Source organism: Ornithorhynchus anatinus, chromosome X1 (assembly GCF_004115215.2).
Source record: "Ornithorhynchus anatinus isolate Pmale09 chromosome X1, mOrnAna1.pri.v4, whole genome shotgun sequence".
NCBI lineage: Eukaryota > Metazoa > Chordata > Mammalia > Monotremata > Ornithorhynchidae > Ornithorhynchus > Ornithorhynchus anatinus.
The window spans coordinates 27,019,160-27,046,152 of record NC_041749.1 but is presented as its reverse complement, the minus strand read 5'-3'; the positions used below and the strand labels follow the sequence as shown (position 1 = coordinate 27,046,152).

At 42.4% G+C, this 26,993-nt stretch overlaps 1 protein-coding gene across 1 annotated transcript in view; it reads right to left on the bottom strand.

Annotated features, from left to right (window-relative positions):
- Nucleotides 1–1,635: 1,635 nt before the first annotated feature.
- ATP10B (ATPase phospholipid transporting 10B (putative)) overlaps nucleotides 1,636–26,993 on the bottom strand; it is an 83,704-nt gene continuing 58,346 nt past the window's right edge. Inside the window, exons 10-22 of the mRNA XM_039910163.1 lie at nucleotides 26,749–26,940; nucleotides 25,630–26,239; nucleotides 23,966–24,072; nucleotides 23,159–23,285; nucleotides 21,705–21,889; nucleotides 17,675–17,996; nucleotides 14,377–14,453; nucleotides 13,375–13,500; nucleotides 9,713–9,913; nucleotides 8,654–8,734; nucleotides 8,306–8,410; nucleotides 7,246–7,433; nucleotides 1,636–2,820 (exon numbers count right to left, since the gene is read on the bottom strand). Of these exons, the coding sequence (XP_039766097.1) occupies nucleotides 2,343–2,820; nucleotides 7,246–7,433; nucleotides 8,306–8,410; nucleotides 8,654–8,734; nucleotides 9,713–9,913; nucleotides 13,375–13,500; nucleotides 14,377–14,453; nucleotides 17,675–17,996; nucleotides 21,705–21,889; nucleotides 23,159–23,285; nucleotides 23,966–24,072; nucleotides 25,630–26,239; nucleotides 26,749–26,940 (2,799 nt within the window). The 3' untranslated portion in view covers nucleotides 1,636–2,342. The remainder of the gene's footprint in view (nucleotides 2,821–7,245; nucleotides 7,434–8,305; nucleotides 8,411–8,653; nucleotides 8,735–9,712; nucleotides 9,914–13,374; nucleotides 13,501–14,376; nucleotides 14,454–17,674; nucleotides 17,997–21,704; nucleotides 21,890–23,158; nucleotides 23,286–23,965; nucleotides 24,073–25,629; nucleotides 26,240–26,748; nucleotides 26,941–26,993) is intronic.

Sequence of the window (26,993 nt, the reverse complement as noted above, 5' to 3'; positions counted from 1 at the left end):
GATCAGATAGCGATGCAGGGGCATCACAAAACATCACTGACTCGACAACAAGAGATAAAGATTTGCCTTAGCAAAAATCCATCCAGTCAATCAATGATATTTACTGAGTGCTTACTGTTTGCAGAGAACTATACTATGCATTTAGGAAACTACAATAGCAACATACCACTGACGAATCGCCATAACTTGACCCTCATCTGTGGAGGAAGAAACTAGATGGACACATATACTATCCTCCCATCCATCTGGTGGAAACAAGGCTGCTTTTCCCAAACTCTAGACCATTCAGCACAAACACCCAGCCATACCAAGGCTGGTGCTCTTGCCAGAGGCAAGAGCTGAGAGTGGGACAAAATGGCCACCAAGGCCTATTAAAGAACCGCCTGGCCATGATCACAAAGAGTGGGACATCCACGATGAGTGAAGAGGGGATCCTGGGGAATACAGGTTCATCAGGAGATGCTTCCAATATTTGGACAGCTGTTTTTATGTGTTTACAACCACAACCCATCCACCCACCCACCCATGAATGACCCTGGACATTTGGCCCTATCAGATTGGTATCCAACAGATCCCTAGCAAGCCAACTCATAATTTTATTTCTAATTGCAACTCATCAATCAATTTAAGAAATACACAGCACATCTAAACTCTATTAAATATGCATCAAACTGATACAGGTTTTTTAAAAGGAAACCTTAGGCTTCTGGATCTGAAACAGTAAGCTGAAACAAAACAGGAGACAAAATGACAAAGCCACAGTCTCTTGCATATCGATACAAAATAGTAAAAAAGTAGTAAAAAAGAGTAGCAGACTCATGGTTTCTTAAATAGTAAAATTGGTATAAAAATAGAATAGCGCTGCAGTGTAAATCTGACGTTCTGTTCTCCATCTCAGCAAAACTCTCACTGAATTACAGTAAATGCCAGAGCTCACAGCCCGTCAAGCATCCACACAGTTGGCATGGCACAGTGCCCGGCGTCGGTGACCAAGGTTGAGGGTCCTGAATGCTTCCATTCTTAAAGTTGGGGTTGAGGAGAGAAGGGGCCGTATCATCCAGTTATGGTGGCCAGTGACAATGGAACCTAGCAGCCACTGCATTTGGCTGAGAAATACTGAGGTCCACCTACATCAACGCTATTTTTGTTCCAGAGAAATTGGGTATAGAGTGGAGTAGCCAAACCTTGCCCCTTTCTGAGGGCACCAGCAACCAACGGTGCCCACCATGGAGTTGTGGGAGTCTATGGAGGGGGATTGGGCAGGGTTTTGAAGGCCTTTTGTGGGAGGTGGGGTAATATCACCTGAGAGAACGATGACCCTGGGGTTCTCATTAAAGATGGCTGCTAATACAATATGATCTAAGAAGTAGGAGTTTCACCAGCAATATTTTCTTCCCTAATTTCCCTGGTGAGACCAATTAGCACCTTGCTTATCAGGTTGCATAGTCAGAATTGGCCTAGTTTCATCTGAAGGCCAGAGGACGTTTTTGGCATTCTTTCCCTTTATAAGCCACTCTTGTCACCCAAAGTGAGATCTTTATAGAGACCTGGATGACAGGATGGCCATCTGGCCACCATTGATTGAAACCAATCAATCGTATTTATTGAGCACTTACTGTGTACAGGGCACTGTCCTAAGTGCTTGGGAGAGTACAATATAAGAGAATTGGTAGACATGTTCCTTGTCCACAAGGAACTTAGAGTCCAAAGAGGGCATTCCCCCAAGCAAGTGGGGATGGGGTAATTCTTAGAGAAATTTCTGGGGCATGAGACTCTCCACATACTCCTACATAGCTCCTTCCTGGAACCCTGTGTCGATCATGGAGCACGGGGCAGTCAGTGACTGAGTGGGGAAGGCAGGGAGGAGACCAAAAGCAGGCGGGTGATCTGAAGTGTTGCTTAATGTGCTTTTTTAAGGCTCCTGAAATTCAGTCTCCCATCAGCTTGGCCCCATCTTGGGGAATGCAGCCAACTCTGGGCCAGACCGAACTCTTCCAAAAGGTTGTGGTCACCATCCAGATGCTTCCTCAAAAAAAGCTCTCCAAACTTCACAGTTACTTCTAAATAGAAACAATACCTACTTTCTCTGCAGCTTGTAAGACTGGTTGCCCAACCAGATGTTGCTGGCTGCCCAGCAGCTGCACCCAAAGGCAGACTATACAGCAGCCTGTGCATCAGCAAAATGTTCATCTGCCCACACCCAGATCCCTGTACTGACTTTCCCTCACCCATGAAGGAGAGTCTAAGGAGAAAATCAATGGAACCTGCCATCTTTCCTGCTCCAGGTGAGAGGTAAGTGGCTGTTTCCAAGACTGCTGTGCCTCTTTTAAGCACAACCCCCTTTATATGGTCAATGCACTTATGGATCTGCGGTGGCCACTCCTGGAAAAATCTTTGGTGTTAATGGTCTGCTGACCAGGGGCTGCTGACCCAACGGGTCCAAGAAGATGCTCCCCAGGGGAAGGTCTTGCTGAGGTGCTTGCAGTGCCAGTTTCAGCCTCTGAACAGCTTTTGTGACCATCGAGGTTGCTGCTCTCTCCTGTTATTTCACAGTCCTCTCCAGGTTCCCTTTTAGGTGTGCAAAATCCCCTATGGGCATCGTTCCCAGGCCCCTGTGGGGTGAGGAAGAACCCCTGGAAGTGGCTGGGAGGGGCTTCCCCAGAGATCTCTGGCCTGCTGCAGGGGTCTGGTGATTTCTTCTTCCTTTCCCTCCACCCCCGGATCTCCAGCTCTCTCTTATCTTTGGGGAGTTTATCCAGTTGTTGAGCTTGAAGGATTGGAGACTGACTGCAGGTCCCTTGTAGACACATGATGAAATACCTGGTGGGAGATAAAGCAAAGAAAACCTTCTTAATGAAGGATTGTACCAGAAACAGGATATTTTAGAAAGAAGTCCTGTCCTTTTCTCAGGACTCTTCATTCTTTTGGAAAAGGACCAGACAGGGTGAGTGAATGAATCGATCAATTCATAGCATTTTGGCTAGCCTACTGTGTTCAGAGAAATGTTTTAAACCCTTGGAAGAGTACAAGAGGTTAAAGACATGATCCCTGTCCTCAAGGGGCTTATGGTTTAATGGAATCAGACTGGCACAAAATCATTTACTGATAGGAGGAAAAAGAGAATCAAAAGCTGGGTAAATGGATAAATACATGCTTAGATGGAGGAATATTCAAGTCAATATGTACAAAAGTGTGAGAGGTGGCTGTTATGAGGATGCAACCTGAGGAGAAAAAACTTAGGGATTTCAGGAGGACCTGGAACATTTTGGTGGCTTTGAAAATCACCTCTGAGCAGTCCATCAGTCAGTAGTCATAACTGAGCACTTACTACGTTGGAAACACTATACCAAGCGCTTGGGACAGTTCAATAGAGTTAGAAGATCTGGTCCCTGCCCACCAAAAAATTACAATCCAGTGGAGCAAGACACATGTCCTACTTGCCACCCACGAGGGTAACACATTTGTGTAAATAACCCAGTGGATTTTTAGAAGGATACCACTAGGCTCTTAAATCGGATAGGAGAAGTAGATATCACCTCTATTCTGCCATTTTTCCCTATCTGTAATTTAGTTTAATGTCTGTGTCCCCGCTAGACTGTAAACTCCTTGTGGACAGGGAAAGTGTCTGTCAGCTCTATTATACTGTAGAGTTTAGTACAATGCTCTGCACAGAGTAAACAGTAAATACTACTGAGTGAGAGTTTGAGAATCTGTAAGCTGAATCGGTCATTTCACCCACTGGCTTCTCAAGCCAATGCTGTAAACCTTTACACAGGTGACTGCGATGTGGAAGCGACCAGCATGATAAAGATCGTACAGAACATGGCAATGAGAAGAATCCCAGTTTTCTGAGGCAGGCTCTCAGGAACAACAGAAATGTCTTTGGTGGAATGATGGGGGAAAACTGCTGGGATGGCAAGCAGGACAGCACACCTGAACGAAGCAGCTGAGAGGGTCTCAAAAGGAATGGGAAAATAAAAATTATAAAAAATGGAAAAGTGCAACACTTCTAGGTTCTAGGACTGGATTTCTACTTTGACAAAAACCCCAAGAGAACAGCAGAGCCAAACGGTTAAGTTTTCCTGAGAACCTGCAATCCAAAGAGTCTTGAATCTAAATTCTGCCTACAGAAATGACCTTGGGGGAACTTGTCTTTCTTGAGGAGACAACAGAGCCCCTCCCTTATGTAAACACAATTAGCTGTCTGCTCCTCTCTGGAATCTAACAGTCTTTCTGCAGGAATTTGGAGGGGCAAAGTCCAAGTTTGAAATGCCACTTCACGGTCCACAGTGAATCGTTCAGCGGTATTGATTGGGCACTTACTGTGTGCTGGGCACTGTATTAGTGCTTGGGAGAGTACAGTATAATAGACTTGGTAGACACTATCCTTGCCTCAGGAACCTTACAGTCTAGTTGGGGAGACAAACATGAAAATGAATTACGGCTAGGCAAAGCAGCAGAATACAGGGATATTAAGCAATGTGAAACTTGGAGTGACTATCAAAGTGCTTAAGGACTAGAGACCCAAGTGCAAAGATGATGCAGAATGGAGGGGAAATGAGTAGAAGGGGAATGGAGTAGGAAATGAATAGAGTGGGGAAATGATAGGTTAATCAGGGAAGGCTTCTTGGAAAAGACCTTCTCTTAATATGGCTTTGAGGATGGGGAGAAGTTTGGTCAGACACTTCATATTCACCCCAACCAGATATAAGCATATTTAAAACCACTCAAAGAGTATATGTGAAAGGGATCCAGTGGGTTAGGACTATGACAACTAGCTTCTAAATTAAGGAAGGGCCTGGTGTTCCCAGGAACATGCCAGGGCAGTTTGGAGGCAGAGCTAATCAGTCTGAAGAAGCACAGCCAGTGTGGGGATTCGACAGTGCAGAAACTTCTGAAGGAATAGATCTAGGGGGGCCTGGAGAGAGAACAGCAATGCGCCAACCCTAAAGTGAGGAAGTCAGAACTTTTCAAGCTTGGTGTCCTGCTGAGCCAGCAATGATCACAACCTTGCTCAATTCCCAAGATGGAAACATGAATTTTTAACTGTGTGTTTGATGCAGCTTTCCAAAGACAGAGCAGGGTCAAAAACTGCAGTCTCCAAGTTGGTTGATTGGAATACACAAAGAGAGTCACACTTCCTGAATGACAGAGGCTGGATGAAACACTCTTCCAGGGGTTTGAGACCTCAAGGAAACAATACACTGCTCCCTTTTACCTGAACTCTGCAACAAGACACAAAAGAACAAATAACTATGGCAAAATACATAGTTGAAGAAAACATTGGCCAAATAAATTATTCTAGGAGCAGCATAGCCTAGGGAAAAGATCATGTTGCTGGGAGATGGAGGCCCTGGGTTAGAAATCCAGATCTGTCAGCAGCCTGCTGGGTGACCTTGGACAAATTACTTGGATTTGCTATGTCTCTTTTGCCTCATCTATAAAATAGGAATTCAGTAGCTGTTCTCCTGCCCCCTTAGACTGGGAGACCCATCTTGGGCAAAGGTTGTGTTTGATCTCACTACCTTGTATCTACCCCATTGCTTAAAGTGGTAAGTGCTAGTAAGCACAGAGTAAATGCTAAGTCAATATAATAATAATATGACATAAGTCCAGCATTTCCTCCCAAATTTTCTTTTAGAAGCATTGCCATCTGTTGAACTCTCCAAATTTTCAGGGTGGATGTTACTGTGTCTATCTCAATTTGATTGTATCCACTCTAGCGCTTAATACAGTGTCTGGCACAAAGTAAGCCCTTAACAAATACCATCATTATGAATATTATTTGCCTTGACATAGTCCTTGATCTACATGCAGACCTGAATGATATCCATCTTATTCCCCATCCTATCACAGCTTTAATAACACATGGCGAGGGAGGGGAATACATTTTTGGAATGTGCTATCCAGTTGCAGCATAGTCTCTTCTGTGACCACAAGTACTCGCCCCAGGTTACTCAGTGCTTAAGAAGGATGTTAAATCTGTTTACAGATGGGTGAATGATAACCTCACATATAGTCATGAAAGGAAATGAGTTCTGCTTGTTTACCCCTTAGAGACTTAGAGACTCAGGCCATGTTGTTTTATTGAATTGACACTCTCAATGTTCAATAGCCAAATCAGGTTTTCCTTAGAGAGCTGAAATGCTTTTGTCTCATGAGATTCCCACTAAGTCTTAAGAGGCATTTATGTATATTAAAATTAAAGCCCATGGAGAGAATTTCATTGTCAGCAAGGTCACTTCCATATTCAAAGCATAAAGAGAAAAAGAAGAAGAGATACATATAGAGATGTATGCTTCTCCATAAAGAGAAGCAGTGTGGCTTAGTGGAAAGAGCACGGGCTTGGGAGTCAGAGGTCATGGGTTCTAAAGCCGGTTCCACCACTTATCAGCTGTGTGATTTTGGGCAAGTCACTTAACTTCTTTGTGCCTCAGTTACCTCATCTGTAAAATGGGGATTGAGACTGTGAGCCCCACAAGGGACAACCTGATTACCTTGTATCTATCTCTTGTATCTATCTAAGTGCTTGGCACATAGTAAGCACTTAACAAATACCATCATTATTACTGTTATTATTATTACAGAGACAGGTGTATGTGTGTGTGTGTTTGAGCATAAACATAGGCACCATTAGTTATATCATCTTTGAATACAAAGGGCAGATGTATATATGACAGTGTATATGTATGGGTTTGTGAAGGAATATGGAAAATCATTTTCATATGCTTGAATAAAGCTGTGCTTTTTATTCAGAATAGTAGTAGTTACAGTGGAAGCCACAGTAGCAATGTCATTTATTAAGTGCTTACTATGGACAGAGCAATAAACTAAACTCTGGAAAAAATACACAGGGGAAAATTTGACACCATATCTGGTCCTCAAGGGGTTCACCATCTAAAATTGAAGGACAGGGAAGGGAAAGAATGACAGCTACAGAAGGCAAAATGATAAAAAACACAAAAACAGCAGCAAAGACAAGGAGAACATTCTCCGGGGAGAAGGATGGGGCATTGTGACTAGAGAATCCAGCTCTGCATGGCTCAAAGTCCAACAGACAGAGCCACGGCAGCAGTTGCAGCCTCTGCTCATCGCTGCATCTACAAATCACTCACTGATATACAATTGATATAACAGTATCAATTATTTATATACACACATATATAATATATATATAAAGTTTGACCTTATAATGAAATTTCCCCAAACACTTCTAGGAAGAAAAGGAGTAAGAAAAGTGCGAACCTTGGTAAAAGGGCGATGACTGGTGTAATGAAGCACACAAGATAGAAGGTGGGATCTGACATCTGAAGCTCCATGATCCAGTAGGGGTTTGTGGGATTATTACAGATGACACAGAGAGCATTATATATGAGTGAGGTAACAAAGTAGAGCAGGAAACTTCCAATTATGGAGATCCAGTGGATTGCCGTCTATGAACAGAATGGGAAAACAGTCTTGGTTGAGTTTAGAATTTGGAGATACCAGAATTTGAGGTAATTGATAAAAAAGTTCAGTTTACTAACTTTTTTGTTTTATTCTAATCAGAAACATTGTGCCAGTATAAATTTATGTTAACTGCAGTTCAACCATGTATTATGCACGAAACAAACTATCCCTGCATAAAGCCAATTCAGAAGGAAATCATTCCTGTAAAATGATGCCGACAACCTCCTTTTTCCAAGAGCACTGCATTGTGTTTCACATTCTACTCCTCCGCATAATAATGGAGCAATTTAGCTGTGCTTTATACCACAGGTACTAAAGGCATGAAGAGCAACTGAGAGGGCTTCTGTTGCACAGATGCAATTATCTTTCCTCTTCTGTTGGCTGATTACTAATGCACAACTGCATAGGAAGAGAGTTTTTTTTTTTTAAATGGGAAAATGTGAATAATGCAACAGGTTCGATTAAATGGCTCACGACACTTAATTCTATCTCTTTGTTAACGGATTGAATGACTATCCAGAAAGACTCTTGCATACAAACATTCTCATCATTCATATCAGTTAGAGTTCTGATTTGAGAGCATATTCGGGGGTTTCTAGTCTGACATTCAGAATACAGGTTATGGCTTGGGGAAACAGCTGTCCCCCGATAGTCTCCATATCACTGTGTCACAAGCACAGAAGATAGCTTGCTGACAAAGGAGGGAGATATGGGGCTGACCACAGAAGGCTTTGGTCCTAGGATAGCAAAGTGGCAAACGGAGATGCCATGGGTTGAGAAGACCATCTCGGAAAAACTGGAAAATGAGCAATTTCACCCTATAGAAAAAAAATCTCTCCAACCCTAAAACACATACCCAAGTTTTCATCTCTATCGCTTGATGTAACAGAATTGTTATAAGGGCGATGGTATTGATTGGGGTCCCGAAAGAGAAAACATCAATGTCAGTGTCCATGTATATCTAGAAAACAGGCAAAAATATGAGGAGTTTATTCACAGCCATATAATGAGTGAGCTTTACACAAAATCAGTCTGCTAAAGAGAAAGTCAGCAGGCTTTGTCTTGGAAAAGTACCCGCCATTCCTCCATCAATTTCAGCTGGCCCATATGGACATTTATTCATCTCCTTCAGCAAAAAAAGGACATGTCCTAGAAACTGTGAAATTTGGCCTGGTTTGGGGCTTCGAATATAGGGAGAACTTACCAAATAAGGGACGAAGAAACAAATGATGCTCTGATAGAAAGCATCTAGAATGGCCAGCCAGAAGGTCGACAGCTTGTAAAACTGTGGGAAAAATAATTTATTAACAATTACCATCACCAAACCCAACGCGTCTCTGGTCAGTTGCACCATTCCAAGGCCAGTTCCTATCAAGATTTTCTTGGACTGTGAGTTGGATATTTGAGAAAAGACATTTGATATTTCTCTTATTTTTAAGAAACATGATAGAGTGTATCAGAGACATCAAAAGAACATATTAAAGGCCAGCCCAGGCATTAACACCCAAAAGTGGATCTATTGGAATGTGAATTCTCAGTTTTTTCACTTCACCTTCTATGGGTTCCCAATTTGACTGAGGGTTGTATTTTTGATACGTTTTATCCTTTAAAAACAAAATAAATATATAATACAGCAGTTAGGTTTTAAAGAGAAATAATAAAAAAATCCAACAATGTGTCCCCTGCTGGTGCTAATTGGAACAAATGCTTGAATTGACTTGATCTACTTTTTAGTTCCAGTCTTTTATTAACACATATTTGTTGAAAATATTCATGGCCCACAATAATAATATCTAATGTTTTGTTCAGTGTTTTGATTTTCTAAAGTGCTTTCATTTTATTTATTCAATTTTATCCTTCAGTGTCCTTGTAAGGTCAGGAGAGGTGGATATTAACCCCATTTTGCAGCTGAGAAAACTGAGGCCAAAAGTGATTAAATGACAGTAGTCCAGAGACAAACTCAATACTAAAACCACTGTCTCCCAACTCTCTTTCTTGTGTTCTTTCCACTAGACTATGTGGTCTGGCCTTCCCAATTCTCTTAGCTTATGCCTCAACTTTTCAAAATGACATTCTTTCTACTGGATGTCAAATAGCAGTTAAACAAGCCATCCCTTCTATTTTTCTCCCCTAAGTGACCCAGCAACTTCTTGGTTCCAAAAGTTCTGGATGCTAAAGAATCTTCTCTTCCAAGCCTCATCTGTGTGAGAACTGCTGTGCTCTATGGTTACCGTGGCAACCAGCACTTCCCCGAAAATCCTACCTCAGAATTCTGCCCACTTTTGTACAGCTCCGGCAGAGCCAAGAGGGTTTCTGCAGAGATGTTTTTATCCAGGATACCAAAGATGAGTGGCGGCAAGGAGGTGAAGAAGAGATTAAAAAATATCATCTGCCAGTAATCCATCATTGTGGAACCCGAGAAGCCACAGAAAAACTGATACCAGAAGAGAAGGTTGACGTAGCACTGTGAAGAAAGATGACAGACCTGTTAGCTGTATCGTGGAGTAAGACCTTAAACTTAGTTCAAATCTTCGAAGGCAAGCCCTATTGTCTATTCTTTATTACGCAACACAGGTTTACAGTCCAAGTTGATGGACCAAATAGGGGTTCAGTGTACTCATTCATTGACCGGTTGGCTGGAAACTGTTTGGACGCACTTCGAGGAAGAGAGAGCAGGAGGGGATAAGAAGGTGCAAGCATGAATCCCAGGGGGTTGCCTGATATTTTCAACCACATTTTACACATGTGAAGAACAGAGGGGCCAAACCATTCAGTGTCAGTGGTAAGGTCTAGACTTAGGTACAAAACAATCTAGACTAGATCTGTCTTCAGGATAGTTAGGATGAATCTAGCTTTGGAGAAATTTGAAAGAATGCTCATCATTCAAAGTCCTGACTCTGGTTAAAGAACCAAGTGCAACTCACACACTGCATCTCGTTTTTAGGATTCTTCCTCAAGATCATGTTTGGCCAGGTAGGGAAGAATAGAGGGGAGTCCTTTCTACTGCCTTTACATGTTGTGGCATGAAAGGGATGTATGAATTAAGAGTCCAGACTTGGGTGGATCAGCAAAAGAAGAATCCAGATTTCCTTAATATCTATGGGTACAAAAATGTTTTAAGGAGTTCCTTTGTAACCAAATAATAATTTGAGATCTCAACCAGTTATTTTAAATTTTCTTTGCAATTAATATATCCACCAGTGGTGTTTGTTGAGTCCTGACTGAGTGCAAAGCAATGTACTAAGAATGTAGTAAAGTTCCCGGTCCTCAAGGAGCCTAAAAAACTAATGTAAATGACAGACAACTATTTACAAATAATAGAAGCAAGAGGAAGAACAAGGCTATACTAGGAAGCAATACAAATGCATCAGAATGAAATAGTTGAATAAATAATGAATGCATAAATAAATACATGAATAAACCATACAAATTAAAATATATTTGTGCATAAGTGTAGAAGATAAGAATAAAATATATAAGTGGTAAGGGTGGTTTTGTGATTAATTGGGTTGCAAGAACTTTTTGCCTCTGAGGAGTGCGTTAAATTTGATGATGGCATCACAGTCATGGTAGCACAGTTTAGTAATTAACGTATTGCTCAAACTTCTAAGAGCCTAGGTTTTTAATCCTTTTGAAATTGGTTGTGGATGTGGAAGTCATAGTTCTACACTCTCTAATTGCTACAGTGAGATAATACTATATAGGCATGGAAAAAAAATATCATTTAAGCTCAGAAAGCAAGCCCAGTCAAGAAAGTTTCCCTTACCATTTCAGAAATTTAATGCCGAGAAAGCACTGTGCTTAGTTAAAAGAATGCCTTAAAAAAATCCAGGGACTCTTTGAATTCTAAGTAAACAGTCTTTCAAGCTCAGAGTGAATTTCAAGTCAAATGGAGTGACTTGTTTGTAAAGATTTGCAGAAAGGATATTACTATCAAGTTTATCCATTTGCATTATTCTCATCATGCTGCTCATTTGCATATACATTAAACTTTGAACAGAAGAGCAGGCTGTGACTGCCCCAGTGACTGCAAGCAGAGCCTAGAAAATTGAACAAAACTTAAACCTGAAGTTTTGGAAGAACCATTCATCTAAATGCATTCATCTGTTATCTCATGGGCGTAATCATTCCCCTCTCCCGCACAAACAGGCATCAGATTTTGTTTAGAGACTTCTGGGGAGTAAATGAAGTACCTGACTTGGATTATTGTTAGGAAACAGCAACATCTTGGGTGCTAAATCTAACAGTGCTATCCCTCCACTTGCCTGCAGTCCCCTCGAATACAAGATTTAAATCACTTCATCACCTTGCCCCCTCCTATCTCAACTCACTTCTCTCCTTCTATAAACCAACCCACATTTCACTCCTCTAGTGCTAACCTCGCTGTGCCTCAATCTCGCCTGTCTCACTGCCGACTCCTAGCCTACATCCTGCCTATGGCTTCTCTTCTCAAATCTGACAGACAATTATTCTTGCCCTCTTCAGAGCCTTACTGAAGGCACATCTCCTCCAAGAGGCCTCCCCAGACTAAGCCCCACTTTCTCTCATCTCCCACACCCTTCTGCATCATCCTGACTTGCACCCTTTGCTTTTCCTCCTCCCAGCCCCACAGCAGTTATGTACAGCACTTATGCACATATCTGTAATTTCATTTATTTGTATTGATGTCTGTCTCTCCCCCACTAGAATGTAAGCTCATTATGGGCAAAGAATGTCACTGTTTATGGTTGTATTGTACTTTCCCAAGTGCTTAACACAGTGCTCTGCACACAGTGAGCACTTAATAAATACAGTTGACTGACTGAATGAATGAATGAATGAATGAAAGCTTTCCAAATTTTCAGACTGTGAGGGATCCACCTCCGTCCCTGTGATCTCCTTATATTCAAGGCTTCTAAACTTTTAGACTGTGAGGGCTCCTTCCTAGGCAACTCTCTGGGGAAATGTCTTGGGCATGGCATATCGATCTCAGGGCTCCGGGAAGGGACCTGATTAACTCCCTACTCAGAAAACATCCTTTGATTGCACCATGAACTACGCAAGTGCTGAGAGATCTCAGCCAAAATGAAGATGTCCTCATGATAGGTAGAAGAAATACATCTTTACAAGATCCATTTCAGAGATGGGGAAAACTGAGGGGAAAAAAAGAACGAATTGGTTTCCTTTAGAACTCTCCATAAGGCAATAGAAGAGCAGGTATAGGATGTATAAGAAGAGAAAACCACTTCTTACACCCCACTAATTTCTGGAGTTTGCTTCATTTGGTTCTGATTAAATCCAAGCTAACCTCACAGTGTTTTTGGTTTCTCTAAGGAATGGGAGTCAGTCTATGTGGTGAGTTTGAACAGATAAGAGCCTGAGAGATTAGAGTCCTTCCATCTGAAGAAAGCGGAGCTTCATCCCAAGCTCTGAAACAGGATCTCCTTTCCTTCTCCAGCATGACCCTGAGTGATGAATCACAGAAGGTAGACAAACCCAATTTTACCAAAGGGGAATCTACTGTAGGTTTGAGAAGAACAAGCTCCTTAGCTCAGAAGATTAAAAGAGAAAGTGCCAGGGTTTATAAAGAGTAAGTTCAACAACAGAACAAGGGACAACATTTGTATGTGCCAATGTGGCCAGGAACTGTAGATCTCCCATTGGCTTTTTCTTTCTCTTTCTCACTCACAGACATCACCATCAGTGGTCATCTTCAAATTCTATATAGATTTTGACAACTATAGGTATGCCTTTGTACCCCAGTTCTACTCTGGCCCTCTTGACTTCTACTCTAATGATGAAGACTTTTCTCCTCCACTGCTTAGGGTCTTCTACTTGACCTGGCCATACTAAAATAGATATTTCCTAAGCAAACCTCACCCCGGTAAAGAGGTAAGACAGGAAAAGAAGGTACTGGGAATCCTCACCAATTTGACCACCACTCACCACATTTTTGTAGAAGTAGTAGACCACCATCTTGGCCAAACGCATATAGCACCAATGGCCATGCACCAGGAGCAGCTTCTTGAGATGCTTAAAGCGAGATATGGCAAAATCGCTGGACATCACTGCCTAAGGAAGAAAAGACAAATAATCATTCCCCACGCTGCCTTGCTCCACGTTACAGGGTACAGTTATTAACACTGAAGACACTGCAGAAGTAGGATGGGCACAGCTCGATTCCATTTGGTTGGCTTGTGCCATCAAATCATCTCCAACTCATAGCGACGCCATGGACACATCTCTCCCAATACACCCCACCTCCAACTGCAATTGTTCTGGTTGTGTATCCATAGAGTTTTCTTGGTAAAAATATGAAAGTGATTGTCCATTGCCTCTTTCCGCACAGTGAATCCGAGTCTCCACCCTCAACTCTCTAGCATGCCGCTCCTGCCCAGCACAGGTTTTGACTTGTAGCAGATTGCCTTTCATTCACTAGTCACTGCTCAAGCTAGGAATGGGAAGGCCTCTGCTTGAATGTCCCTTCCATAGTCGAGACTGGTAGAGAACTGGAAACTCTCCAGGTGCGACCCTGAGAGGGGTCCATTTGGCTTGCAAGGACCAAAAGTCTCATTCTCTTTATGGCATAATGCAGTTAGATAGTGATGTATCCTAAGACTCTTTTTTTTAGTGTCCCGACAGCACTAAAAATTCCCAACGTGTATTGCCACCTAATCATTGCTGAATGATAAGGGCAAAAGCCACAGCTCTGGCCAAATAGACAATCTTTTTCTTAGACTCTTAAGAAGAAAAAGGAAAGATAATGACCACTTAAAATCCCTCATGCTTCATTCAGGAACCCACTGTGCAAGGACAGATAAGAAAAGTAAGAATCTATGACTGCTTGTAAGGGAAGACTCTGTATAAACTCTACGAGTTGTCCTTGTCTCTCAGCAGGCTAAATAGGAACCAGCTATCAGGGAGTGGGAGGACGGTGTCCACTCATACCTGCATGCCTTCTTGACCAGATATTCCAATTCCAATATCAGCAGCTTGGATCATGCTCACATCATTTGCACCATCACCTAAGGGTGAATGAAGAGCGAGGTCTCTGTCTTTACTTGTGAAGAAATGGAGGGGCATGTTACACAAGAACTTAATTGGTGAGATTGAACAGATGAGAACAGAAGATAATATTAATAATAATAATGATAATAACTGGTATTTGTTAAGCTTATTATGGGCCAGGCACTCTTCTAAACACTGGGGTGGACACAAACACATAGGGTTGGACCCAGTTCCTGTCCCACATGGGGTTCACAATCTTAATCCCCATTTTAAAGATGAGGTAACTGAGACACAAAAAAGTAAAGTGATTTGACCAAGTTCACATAGCAGACACATGGTGGAACCCAGATTAGAACCCAGATCATTCTGACTTCCAGGCCCATGCTTGATCCACTAGGCCATGTTGCTTCTCCTTCCATCTGAAGAGTCCTCCCATCTGAAGAAAGCAGAGCTTCATCCCCAAACCTGGCAGACACCATGCCTGTGAAGGATGGACTGGGACAGTGACATTAATACCCACTTTATGAAGGGGGGTCTCTTCAGTACACCCGGGAAGAACAGGATCTCAGAGTATTAGACTGTAGCTCGTTATGGGCAGGGAACATGCCCTCTAATTCTGTTGTATTGTACCCTCCAAAGTGCATAGTAAAGTGCTCTACATAGAGTAAGCACTCAATAAATATGACTGATTGATTATTAGAGAAGAATGGATCCCTCATTCCCTAGTTCTACTCTGGGGACTTGATCCCGATTCTAAAAACCAAGTGCTTATACTGTCTGTTCCCCAAGTCTCACCTAAATCTATGTTGGTGTTAAAGATCATGTCCTAATGGAATTTTGCTCCTTTGGTTCCTGGCAGCCCCCAGATATTTGCTCTAGATTTCCTTGCAAATACCTGTACCTTTTAACATGACACTGATAAAACACAGGACAAGGTTTTAGTTATTTTACTGGGGTAAGGACATCAGGCCCCACTTCCCTCTAGACTGTAAGGTCCCCCTAGATTTTAAGATTGTTTTGGGCAGGGAACGAAGGAATGTAGCTACCAGCTCTTGTACTCTCCCAAGTGCTTAATATAGGGTTCAGCATACAGTAGGTGCTCTATAAATACCACTGATTGATTCTCTGTTCTCCTTGGCCTTTATGCCTAACAGTGAAAGCTCTTGAATGGTTACAAAATTCAAATGGCAGCAATGAGCTGAAAGGGAAAGACCATCTAAGACTCTCAGAGAGCTTGATGGACATATGATGGAAAATATTTCCTTTGTCTTTCTATAGATGGAGATACACTGATCACAGATTGATGGAGGGAAGGAAAGAAACCCAGCAGGTGCAGTGAAACTGGGAATAAATATGGGGTGGAGGAGACAGATTGATTTTTATGACGTGGTGGTATTAACCTGGCAGATCCCTGACTGCAGAAGGACCTGTTTGTGATTTGGTGTCCCTTTAAAAATTTTTCAGTGGTGGTGGCACGGAAGGAGAGCTTGTCAGCCACATTTTTGTGAGAGTCCTTTTTTCTCTACATATCTGACCTTCAATCAAGATCCACAAGACTGCATTACCTTGCCAACTCTTTTTATAGATGCTTGGAAGCTATATGCTGCAATTATAATACTATTATTCATTCCCCAGAACGCTGAAGTCCAGAATAGAAAAATCTCCCACAATTGTTTTGAAACAAATTTATTAATCTAAAAAAGTTGCATGTCATCTGCTACTGTCTTTATTCTTCCTATAATTAGTTTTTTTAAACATCATGAAAATGCATAATTTAAATCTTCCCTAAGGTAGAACTAATGCACCCTTTTTAACCTCTTGCATTAGCAAGCCAGGGAGAGTGAAGGTGGAGTGGCTCTGCTATTTCTCTTCTGTGTCTGCAATTATCCCGTTGCTATGGGAGTGCAGTAAATCATTGTAATCTCTGACCTAAAATAATTAACTCTGTGATATTTCAACTGGGATTGTGTGTCTATGCTCAGCAGAGAACGATTCCAGCCCCAAATGGGGAGTTAACAATAAGTTTGCTCCCTAATGCTTTTTCTTTTTCCTCTGACCTCTTGTCTCCCCTTCTCCGGTCAGTCCTGCAAGAGGCAAGTCATATTCCTCGACTGGATTTTCTAGCAGAAAATTCCCTTTTTAAAAATATATTGTAGCTGTTAAGCACTTACTGTTCTACGTTCTGGGGCTCATAAAGTAAGAGAAAGAACAGGTATTGAATCCCCATTTTGCAGCTTAGGAACCTGACACACAGAAAAGGTAAGTGACTTTCCCAGTGTCATGCATCAGGCAAGTGGAGTCAGAATTAGAACCCAGGTCCTCTGGCTCCCAGTCCTGTGCTTTATCCACTAAGCCAAGCTGCTTCCCTCCTCTTGGAAACCAACTCTTCACATAACAAGCTGAAACCTTGGTGCCAAACCAATGTTTAAAAGGAGTACGTCAGGCAGATAAGATGTCTTTAAAATCATAAGCTACTAGCCCTTCCCCAGAGTCTGTCCTAGATATTTTGGCATCAGTGGTCTGCTCAATTGCTATTCATCATCAGGAAGACCATCCACTAATCCACGGAGCTAATAGTCAAGGCTTTTCCAGTCTCCTACTCTAGTAAAACCTTGAGATGCTTCACAAATTCTCAAGAGTTCCAGTAGCAGCCAGTGAGGGAAACAGACTTCAGCACTTCTGGGTAGCATCTGTCCTTCAGGAATCATTCAGGAGGGGTACACGAAAATGCAATTACATTGCCCCAAATCCATGTTTGCACAGGTGGAACCCAGTGACTTTTGAGTCAATCATAAAATAGTAGAACAATATTAAGTTTCCAAAACCTTCTTTGGTTTGAGTCAAAAGGCAGCAAGACACATTTGCATTGCTTAGAAACATGTGGTGCCTGGATTATTTTTTAAATGAGGAAGAGAACCACAGTGCATAACCAGCCTATACCTGCATAGAAGAAGCTTCTCCATGGGGTTTCCTCTTGATATACCAATGCAAAACCCCTCTTCTGCTCTTGAAGCAACACAATGAGGCAAAAGGGTGTGTGTATTATACTTTCCTAAATGCATACTACAGTGCACTGCACATAGTAAGCACTCAATAAATACGAATGAATGAGTTTATGAGTTGAATGAATTCATTCAGTCGTATCTATTGAGTGCTTATTGTGTGCAGAGCACTGTACTAAGGAGAGTGAAATTAGATGCAATTTGAAGTTGGCAGGGTAAAAGAAGGCTGACATTACCTATAGAGAGTGTCATTACGTTCAACTTGTCCCGCACTAGTTTGACCATCATGCTCTTCTGCAGGGGAGTGCAACGGCAACACAGAACAGAATGGCAGTATTCTGTCAAATCTAAAAACTTCTTCTCCAGATTTCCCTGGAAAATGACAGTCAAAGTCTTCCCGTCAATCACCAGCCCAATATTTGGAGCTGCAATCTCAGTGGGTGAAGGCGGGACTGAGGAAGATGAGAAGAGAGAGAAACACTTCCGCTCCATCTTCCTAGGGCCATAACATTTCTTCACTTCCTCCAAAGCAAAATTGAGGATGGATTCACAAGTTTCCTGTGAATAAAGACCAGAATGCTTTGAAATTTTCCCACCTTCTTAGACTTTCTTCATAGCATTTTGAAACAACAACAAATGCTTTTTGATCCAGAGCTAAATCTAGTTGAACAAAGCATGAGCAATTGATCAGAGCAAGAACCATCTCAGAAAGAGGCCTTTTGATCCGGTGAAGTTATCTCTCGAAAATGTGCCTAGAAAACATTACCTTTGAGAGCCACATACAGGATGGAAGCCCTCACTAAGCACCCATTCAAATTAGACCACCGCTTCCAACTTTTTTTTTTAAAAGACCATCTCAGGAGGCATACTTCAAAGTACACTGAAGAGACCCAACAATAACAACAGCAAATGTTTGAGCCCACAGCTTGGGCTCCCTCCACCAAATGCTCTACAGCAAACACTAGAATAGTTTCATTTTAGGGGATGGTTTCAGTTCCTCTGGGTTCTCTTCTGGGAAATATCACTAGTGGATACTATTATTACTGGTTGAAAAGCACTTACTTAGAGCATTCCGTCTTGACAAACTTTGAGTATGATACTGCAGAATTCTCCTGGCCTGCACTGTGTTGTCAAATCACTTTCCTCTAAGTGAATGTTAACAGTGTGGGATGCGCAAAATCGTTGTCAATTCAGCATCCTTCCCTCGATCCTAAGGCAGAGAGGTTGGGTGCTCATCTGTCTTTACCTTTGGTGTCAACTCATTTGACTGATGTCGATTCCTTTCTAAATGGCCATTCTAATTCTGATGTTGCTTTGCAAACATATTCAGGAGGCAGCCCCAGCGACTAGCTTTGAAAGTAGGAGATGCTGGATCCCCAAGTGTTCTGACCCTTGACAGAGGCTCTCTGTGGTTCACTGTCCTGTGAGCAGCCTGGAATGGACAGGTCTTTTCCCAAGGAAATATCAACTATCCACGGGGCCAGGCTGCTTCCAGAGTAGCTTGGATTGTCTTTAGATCAGGTCTGGGTCAGAACTCAAATGGCTGGGGAAAACTCCCTAAATTTTTCATTTTACATTTTCTTGAAAATCCTTCCTTTGTCATCTTTTTGACCATTAAGAGAAAAGGTTATGAAAGTGGACACTCCCTCTTTGGACCAATGTGGACCTTTCTAAAGTCATCCCCTCCAAGGAAATCACTTTCCCAAGGATCCTCAAACATGCCCCATTAATGGGAGGTTCTTCTTAGTCCTTTTGGAGGAATCAGATTTCAATTAACTTAAGGTCATGCCTACAATTTATTGCTTTTTGTTCTATTATACTTTTCTAAACTCTTAGTACTGTGCTCTGCACACAGTAAGTGCTCAGTAAATACGATTGACTGACTGACTGACTACAAACTAGCCCATCCTGCATCTTTTGGCAAATTAAGTACTTTGGGAGACTCAGTGTCCACTTCAGTGGAATGTACTTGCAATTAAGGGTGTGTTTATACAAACAAGGATCCAAGCCTCCATACGTGTTTTTACCCCCATGCTTAAGATTTAATATGAAGGAGGTCGGTGGGGGGGAGCTTTTACATAAAACTCTATAACAGTTTAGGTAGAAAATACAAACATGCTTTATTGGCAAATACTATGGATTATTTTTGGCCCCTAATAACCAGTGTGAATGGAACTCCTACATAGGAAGGATGAAAACTGTCTTCTATCCTCACTCTCCACTCTTCATACTTCCCCTAACCTGAGGTGTGCGTGGGGGTGGAGGGTGTTGCGAAGTTTTTTAGAAGGTGTGCTGTAAGAAGGAATAGTAAAGACAGGCCCCCACAGCTTTTCCTAGTCATGGCCCTCAAGTGGTGCCAGGCAAAACCCCAGAGCGATTCATCAACCTGGAGTTATACATAGGGTTGGGGTGGGGAAGTGCATTCTCTCTTCCTACCTATGGAAAAGGGGTCTCTATGTGGATTTCAGATGGCCTAGTCTCCCCCTCTAAAGTGAGCAGAATCAATCAATCACATTTATTGAATGCTTTCTGTGTGCAGAGTATTGTACTAACATTTGTGAGAGTACAGAGGAGTTAGTAAACATCATCCCTGCCCTCAGATAGCTTACAGACCAGTAGGAGAAGCTGACTGGTGTGTCTCTTGATGGTGGAGGGAAGATTGGCACTGATAAACAAAGCAAAAAACAAATAAAAAGATGGGCTTGTGAATTATTTTCCTGCAGGGACTAATATCTAGCATGGGTCTTGCAAGCTGACACAGTAGGATGTGGCAATTTAGAGTGGCATTATTAATCTCCGGATTGAAAAGTTCAGGAGAATTTGGAGATTGAGAACTGCCCATCCCTGAGGGGTGGATTCTGCTCTCTGATATAATATCCATCAAAGTCTTATTGAGCCCTAAGAGGTGTTCTCCTATACTCAGCTATTCTGTTCAGTCACTGCTAAGGGCAGCTCCAAGAACACTGTGGTTAATTTACAGCTAAGCTTGGTATCTATCAATTGAGGAGTCACTTAACCGCAAAGTTTTTTTTTTTAAATGGTATAAATTAAGTGCTTACTATGTGCCAGACACTGTACTAAGCACTGGGATAGATACAAGCTAATCAAATTGGCCACAATCTGTGTCCCACATGTGGCTCACAGTGTTAATCTCCTTTTTACAGATGAGGTTTTACAGATGAGGTAACTGAGGCATACAAGCTAATCAAATTGGCCACAATCTGTGTCCCACATGTGGCTCACAGTGTTAATCTCCTTTTTACAGATGAGGTTTTACAGATGAGGTAACTGAGGCACAGAGAAGTTAAGTAACTTGCCCAAGGTCACACAGCAGACAATAACAATATTAATAATTGTGGCATTTGTTAAGTGCTTACTATGTGTTGGGCACTGTACTAAGCTCTGGGGCAGATACAGGGAAATCAAGTCAGACATAGTCCTTTGTCCCATGTGGGGTTCACAGTCTCAATCCCCATTTTACAGATGAGGTAAATGAGGCAGGATTAGAACCCAGGTTCTCTGACTCCCAGGCCTGTGCTCTATCAACTAAGCCACACTGCTTCTAAGCTGACATAATGCACCTGTGTAACCACTAAGCATTCCTAGACAAGGAAGGAACAGACATGCCAAGAGGGACTTGCCTGGGAGCTTGGGATTTTTATTGGAGGATGTATCATCCTGAGGGTGCTTGATAGCTCAAGGAGGTTGAATATTACTGACATTATGGCAGGACTAAATGTTACCTAGCAACAAATTAATGTCCCACAAAGACTAATTTATCAGAGAGCATCCATGGATCCTTGCTAGAATGTTTTCCCCTTAATATAATTGACACCAGCCCTTTTTTCTGAGCCTGACTCACACTTAAAGATGTTCTCCTACAGGTATTACCCTAGAGCAAAATTATCATTGCAAACTACATTTCCATATCAAGTGGTGAAGGCAAACATCAACACTATTATAGGATCAAGCACTTAAAGCAAGTTGCAAATTACTTTCTTTCATAAGCATAATATTAAAGTCTAAATTTTTCCTATATTATTTTCATTTTGAAAATTCATTGTGGTTTAATCTAATCACATCATATAATCCGCATACCTGACAGGCATTTAAATGACCCTGTTCCTTACTATCTGAAAAACCCACGGCACATTTTTCAAAGTGAATAACATTTCATGTTTTCCAGCTTCACTTCTGGGGGTGAAAACCAAAAAGATTTCCCAAATCTCCCTCTGCCAGGAAACTGGGACCCATGTCTGAACACACCTGGCTTTCTGTATTGAGGGTGTAAACACAGTCTTTGGGATCCAAGAGTTTACAGGAATATGCAATGTTGACGGCTGTCTCTTGTTTGTCTCCCGTGAGGACCCAGACTCTGATCCCGGCCTCTTTCAGAGCTGCAATGGTGTCAGGAACACCATCTTGCAGCCGATCTTCAATCCCTGTTGCTCCTGGGAAAGAGGAGAGACAAGTTGATTTCCCTATATCATAAAAGAGGGATATTTGTTAGGTATTGCCTTTCCCCCAGACATTCTGGCTTGTAAATAGAAACTGAAATTACACTGCCTTCTGGTTGATGATAATGCTCTTTAAAAGGGGGACTAATGAAGAATGCAAATTCTGTACATTTTTGCATTATCTCACAACCTTTTGGATATATACAACACAATATTGAATATTTGCTTAGCGATATAGCAAACTGAATTGAGAGTTTTAAAGCTACCATCCAAGACTAATGGCTATTCATTTAACTATGTGCTGGAACACTGCATTTCATTTTCTTTAATAATATAGGATGACCCCTGATTAGCAAAGATATTGCACTACCAGCCAGTTAAAATATTGCCTCTTCTGGCAGAACCAAGAGATCCAAGTCAACCTTAAACTCAAACCGTTTGATTTCATTCAGGATGAGGTTGGAAGCTCTTTCCAGTCCCAGTGAACCTCTGGGCAAGAAAAATAAAAGTGCTTAATTTCCCTGAATTGCTCACATTGAGGATCATAAATCAAAACTGAGGTAAACAGTCATATGAAAAGCTCTGGGGTTCAGCTCCTATTTTCCTCTTGAGGTCGGATAGATAGAAGTAAAGTGACTCTGAAGATGATATGCATTAAAGGAGAAAGGTGTTTTTTTTTTTAAAGAATATTTATCCGTGTGAAGATGACAATGCGATAGGCCAAGCGAGAAAGCTTTGCTAGCCAGGAACACTGATGGATTCTGGCACTAACTGTATTAGCCTTTCTAGAACTCTAAGATGAAAAGTACTTATCGCTGGTCTGTCCTAACAGCATTTCTTAACAGTCACTCCAGAGATCTGCCCCCCCAGAACATAGGAAACCTTAGTAAAAGAGGTAGTGCATAAGATGCTGACAGGGAAAAAGAAGGGGAAGCTGTCAATCCAAATGGATGGAGCTTGATTATTTTGAACCTGAACAGCTCTTACTTTAATCAGCCTCTTGAAGAGGAGGGTAAACAACAGAGATGAAGGGGAGGTTGTCTGGTTACAGAGGGTTTTGCCAGCAAGAACTGTGCATTGAACTAATAGGAGATTTCTCGGAGACCAGAACAGTACTTTTGTGTTGAAGACTGGCTAGATCTCAAGAAGGGGACTTTCAATTTTGTAACTATTTAATGTAATGTTTGTATTGGAAGCACAAATCCTCTTTACAACCTGCAATATTTTTCTTTTCTGAGCCATAATGACATTATTTTTAGCTACCTAATAAGGTGAGCTCCGTCTCCAGGTGTTGAGCTGTCTCCATTAGCAGCTCATCACGATTGTCAATTGCCGCCTCGGCTTCCCGACGGAAATTGGCCCATTTTGTAAAGTCCTCTTCGCTCAGTACCTTTGGAGGAGAGCAGAAGGTCATTGGCAAAGCTCAGCCCATTGGAACCCATCAGCCCCTGTCGGTTCTGGTCAACTGAAGGGTGATATCCCAGCCAGCTCACTGGGAGGGTAACCATTCTAGACATTGTGCCCAGTTGAAGAGACCAATTCATTTCAATCCATACTTGGAACAAATGGGGACAGTAGCTTCCTTTTTAGAGCCTCAGAGATTAATCCTGTAAGATTCTGATCACGACAACTCTACTTCCACCATCACCAGAGTGCTTACGGATGTCCCGTCATTAAACTTCTAGGCTTTGGCTGGGTGCTTTTCAGTATCTTCATTGTGTTTCACCTTTGTCCCTCGAGGTTTGTGTTTACTTTCAGATTGTGAGCATTTCTCATTTGTCTTTTCCTGATTCTGGCTTTCCTCTGTGATTCTTCCAAAGAACCTATCTAGTGCAGTGCTTTGCACAGAATGCTCTGGTAGTTCTGCCTTTTTTTTCCCAGCTGTCACCAGTAATTCCAAGCTGGCTGCCACAGGAAACAAAGGACTGAAATCGGAAATCGAGAATTTACTCAGCCCTCTGTTGTAACTTTATAACGAAGAACAGCTGAAGGAATATTCAGGCCTCTTCTATTTATATTCCAGGGTTAACGCATCAAGCAAAAGACTCATCAGTCTCACTTTCTTCCTACCTTCTTAGCAATGCACAGAGTCCTCAGGCCATCTCTCGCATACCAGTCCAGATGTTTTTGGGTTATAGCTTGCATTTTCCTCAGCTTCCTCTCCATCTCTTTGTGAGCTGTCAAATATTAATGCCCACCACAGTCAAATGCCAATGCCACAGGACTCCTCTCAGCTTGTTACCACAGTCACAAATATTTAAAGCTGGCATCCCACTGACTGTCTATTACCAGAGGCAATTGAAGTCTCTCTAACAAAGCCCATCCTGAAAAGTGGCTTTAATTCTACCCCACTGTTCCCTGATGTGAGGGTTAAAATATCCTGGGTGGATCCCTCTTATGTGGTAAGTTCAGGGTATCCAGGCCGCTTACTGATGGGGTGGCAACTTGTTTGTGCAGAAAGAGCCAAACAAAATAAAAAGTTCTAATAGTAGAGGTGCAGAGAGTCATCTGTACACTTTAAAAAGAAGAAGAGGTAGGTAGGATGAAGAAAAGAGGAAAGAAAAAGGGGGAAGAGGATGGAGGAAGAAAGAGAAAGAGAGAAAAAAGGGAGAAAGAGAGGAGAGAGAGGGAGGAAGGGGAAGAGGAGAAGAAAATGGTGAGGGAGGAGAGGAAGATGATGGGGGGAGGAAAACAATGGGATGAAGAAACAGACTGTAAGATCCTTGTAGATAGGGATGTGTCTACCAACTTTGTTTTAATGTACTTTCTCAAGCGCTTAGTACAATGCTCCACAACTATACTTTGCCCTGTTGTCCGGCACCATGTCTCCCTGTCAGAAGATAAGGAATGTATATATATATATGTGTATATATCCATGATTCTATTTATCTTGATGATATTGATGCCAGGCTATTTGTTTTGTTGTCTGCCTTCTCCTCCTAGACTGTGAGCTGCTGTTGGGCAGGGATTGTCTCTATCTGTTGTCGAATTGTACATTCCAAGTGCTCAGTACAGGGCTCTGCACATAGTAAGTGCTCAATAAATATGGATGAATGAATGAATGGAGTTGCTACCTTGGCTCCTTTGCTGTGTCAAAGGGCTAAAGTGGGCCAGCTATTTCCTGCTCAAAAACCTTGCTTTGCCTTCATGATGTCGAGTCCACAGGGGCAATGGTCCCCACAGAGGAAGTTCCCAATCACTAGAGCCACATTTGGTGTCCATAAGAGCCATTGTTTGCCAACCCCTGGTTTAGTCTTAATGAACTTCTACCCCATTTTAAGTCAAGAACAACACAATGGCCCTTCTCTGTGATTTAAAATCTTGGTGATTTAAAATCACAGCCTGGAATCTCTTCTCCATGAAACAAGAACCATTCCGGAAAAATCCACTTCTTAATGGCAAATAAAATGGTGGTTGTCATCATCATGGCATAACTTTATGCTGCATTTCACCCTAAAGAAGCTTGAAAATCTTTAATTCTCATCAAAATCCTCCTGAGGGAGCTTGGTGAAAGGAGTTACATACCACTCATTGCTAAGGACACAGAGGCCCAGAGTGATGATCATCCAAAACCGTAAGTGGTGAGTCCATTTGGGATAGGAGGCTGGGATAGCTTTATCAATGGGATTCTGGGCTTCTCTTCTCAGTGGGAACCTATCTCAGTCTCTCTCTCTCAAAACCTTTTTCCCCTTTCAATCAATACTGCTCTTTAGAAAGGCTTGGCTGGCAATTACCTTTGGCTGGGTCCTGGAGCAAATCCATCATGACTGAATCAGCTCCTTTGGTGTAAACGATAATCTCATTGGTCAGGGGGTGCCTCACGATCACCGACATCCTCTTCCTGATGGAATCAAAGCCCAGAGTGCCCAACAGGTCAAAAGTGAGGAGAGTTCCCTGGGGGAGTCGTACAGTCACCTGCTCATGGGTCCTGGATACCAAGGTGAAGCTGTATGCCCGGGCGGCATGAACCAGAGCGGCTTCATCGGGGCTCTCGGCCTCATAGCAGAAGTCTGGCTCCACCTGGTCCAGTGCTGCTGGCTCCAGAACCTCCTGCAGCGAGGCTTCCCCAGCATGCAGACTCTCTGTGTGAGCCCCCCTGTCCTCCCCGCCATCGTCCGACAAACTTGCCATGCCATGGAGAGATGCGGTGTCTTTATCGTTGGAGTCAGTGGCTAAGGCACCTTCTGGCGTTTGGTTTGCCCTCTCTTGCGCTCCCAGGTCAGTCTCACCCGATGCTGTGGAGGAGAAGGACTGACTAAGACTGGGTAATTTTAGCCTTAGGAAGAGCTGGTGTATTTTCTCCAAAGAGGCCCCCAGCGACTTCGCCTGTGGTGGCCTGATGACCTGGAGATAGAGGAGAAAAGTGGAATGTAAAAATGAGAAATTGTCTATGGCTTGTTCCATAGGAAAACACAGCAAAGTTTTCTCTCTTCTGGCCCTTACCAACTAGATTTCATTCGTGGTTATTAGGTTTGTGCATTTTAATGCTGAGGGGTGATCTGGTGGGGGCAAAACTCCCAAGGACCCTTTTTGGGCATGTCAGGGGCATGATATTAGTAGAAGTCCATCTCTGAACTTTGTCTGATAGTTTAGTCTCTTTGAATTTCTATTTCTCCGATTCAGGTCCTAAATTACAGTAGCCAAAAGAGAACTGTATGAACACCAAAGGGCCATCCATCAGAATGGTATTTCCCTATCTCTCAGTTACATAGTGCCACTGATCTCCTCCAGTCTACTTCCTTCCCCCACGCCACAGAGTCCCTTAATGTGCACTGCACACTAATTTTTTTTTTTCTTCACAGAAACCCCATAGGAGAAGGCTGCAGCCCTACTGGCTCATCAACAGTGGTTACCCGTTGCCTTGGCTCGGTAGTTGTGGAGACCATAACGGTGTTGCAGATGGCCAGGGCAAGAAAAAAGTCAGCAATGGAAGAGCTAGTGGTGAAAGTGGTCTTGGTTGGTCTAAGTGTCGATAGGGTCTCCTCTGGGTGGAAGGCATTTCTAACCCTCATCAGCAGTCTTTTATCAGGAGCCACATCCTTTTCCTGAAAGAGAAAGGAAGGATTTGGTTGAGGTTCTCTTCAGATGGGGATAACTA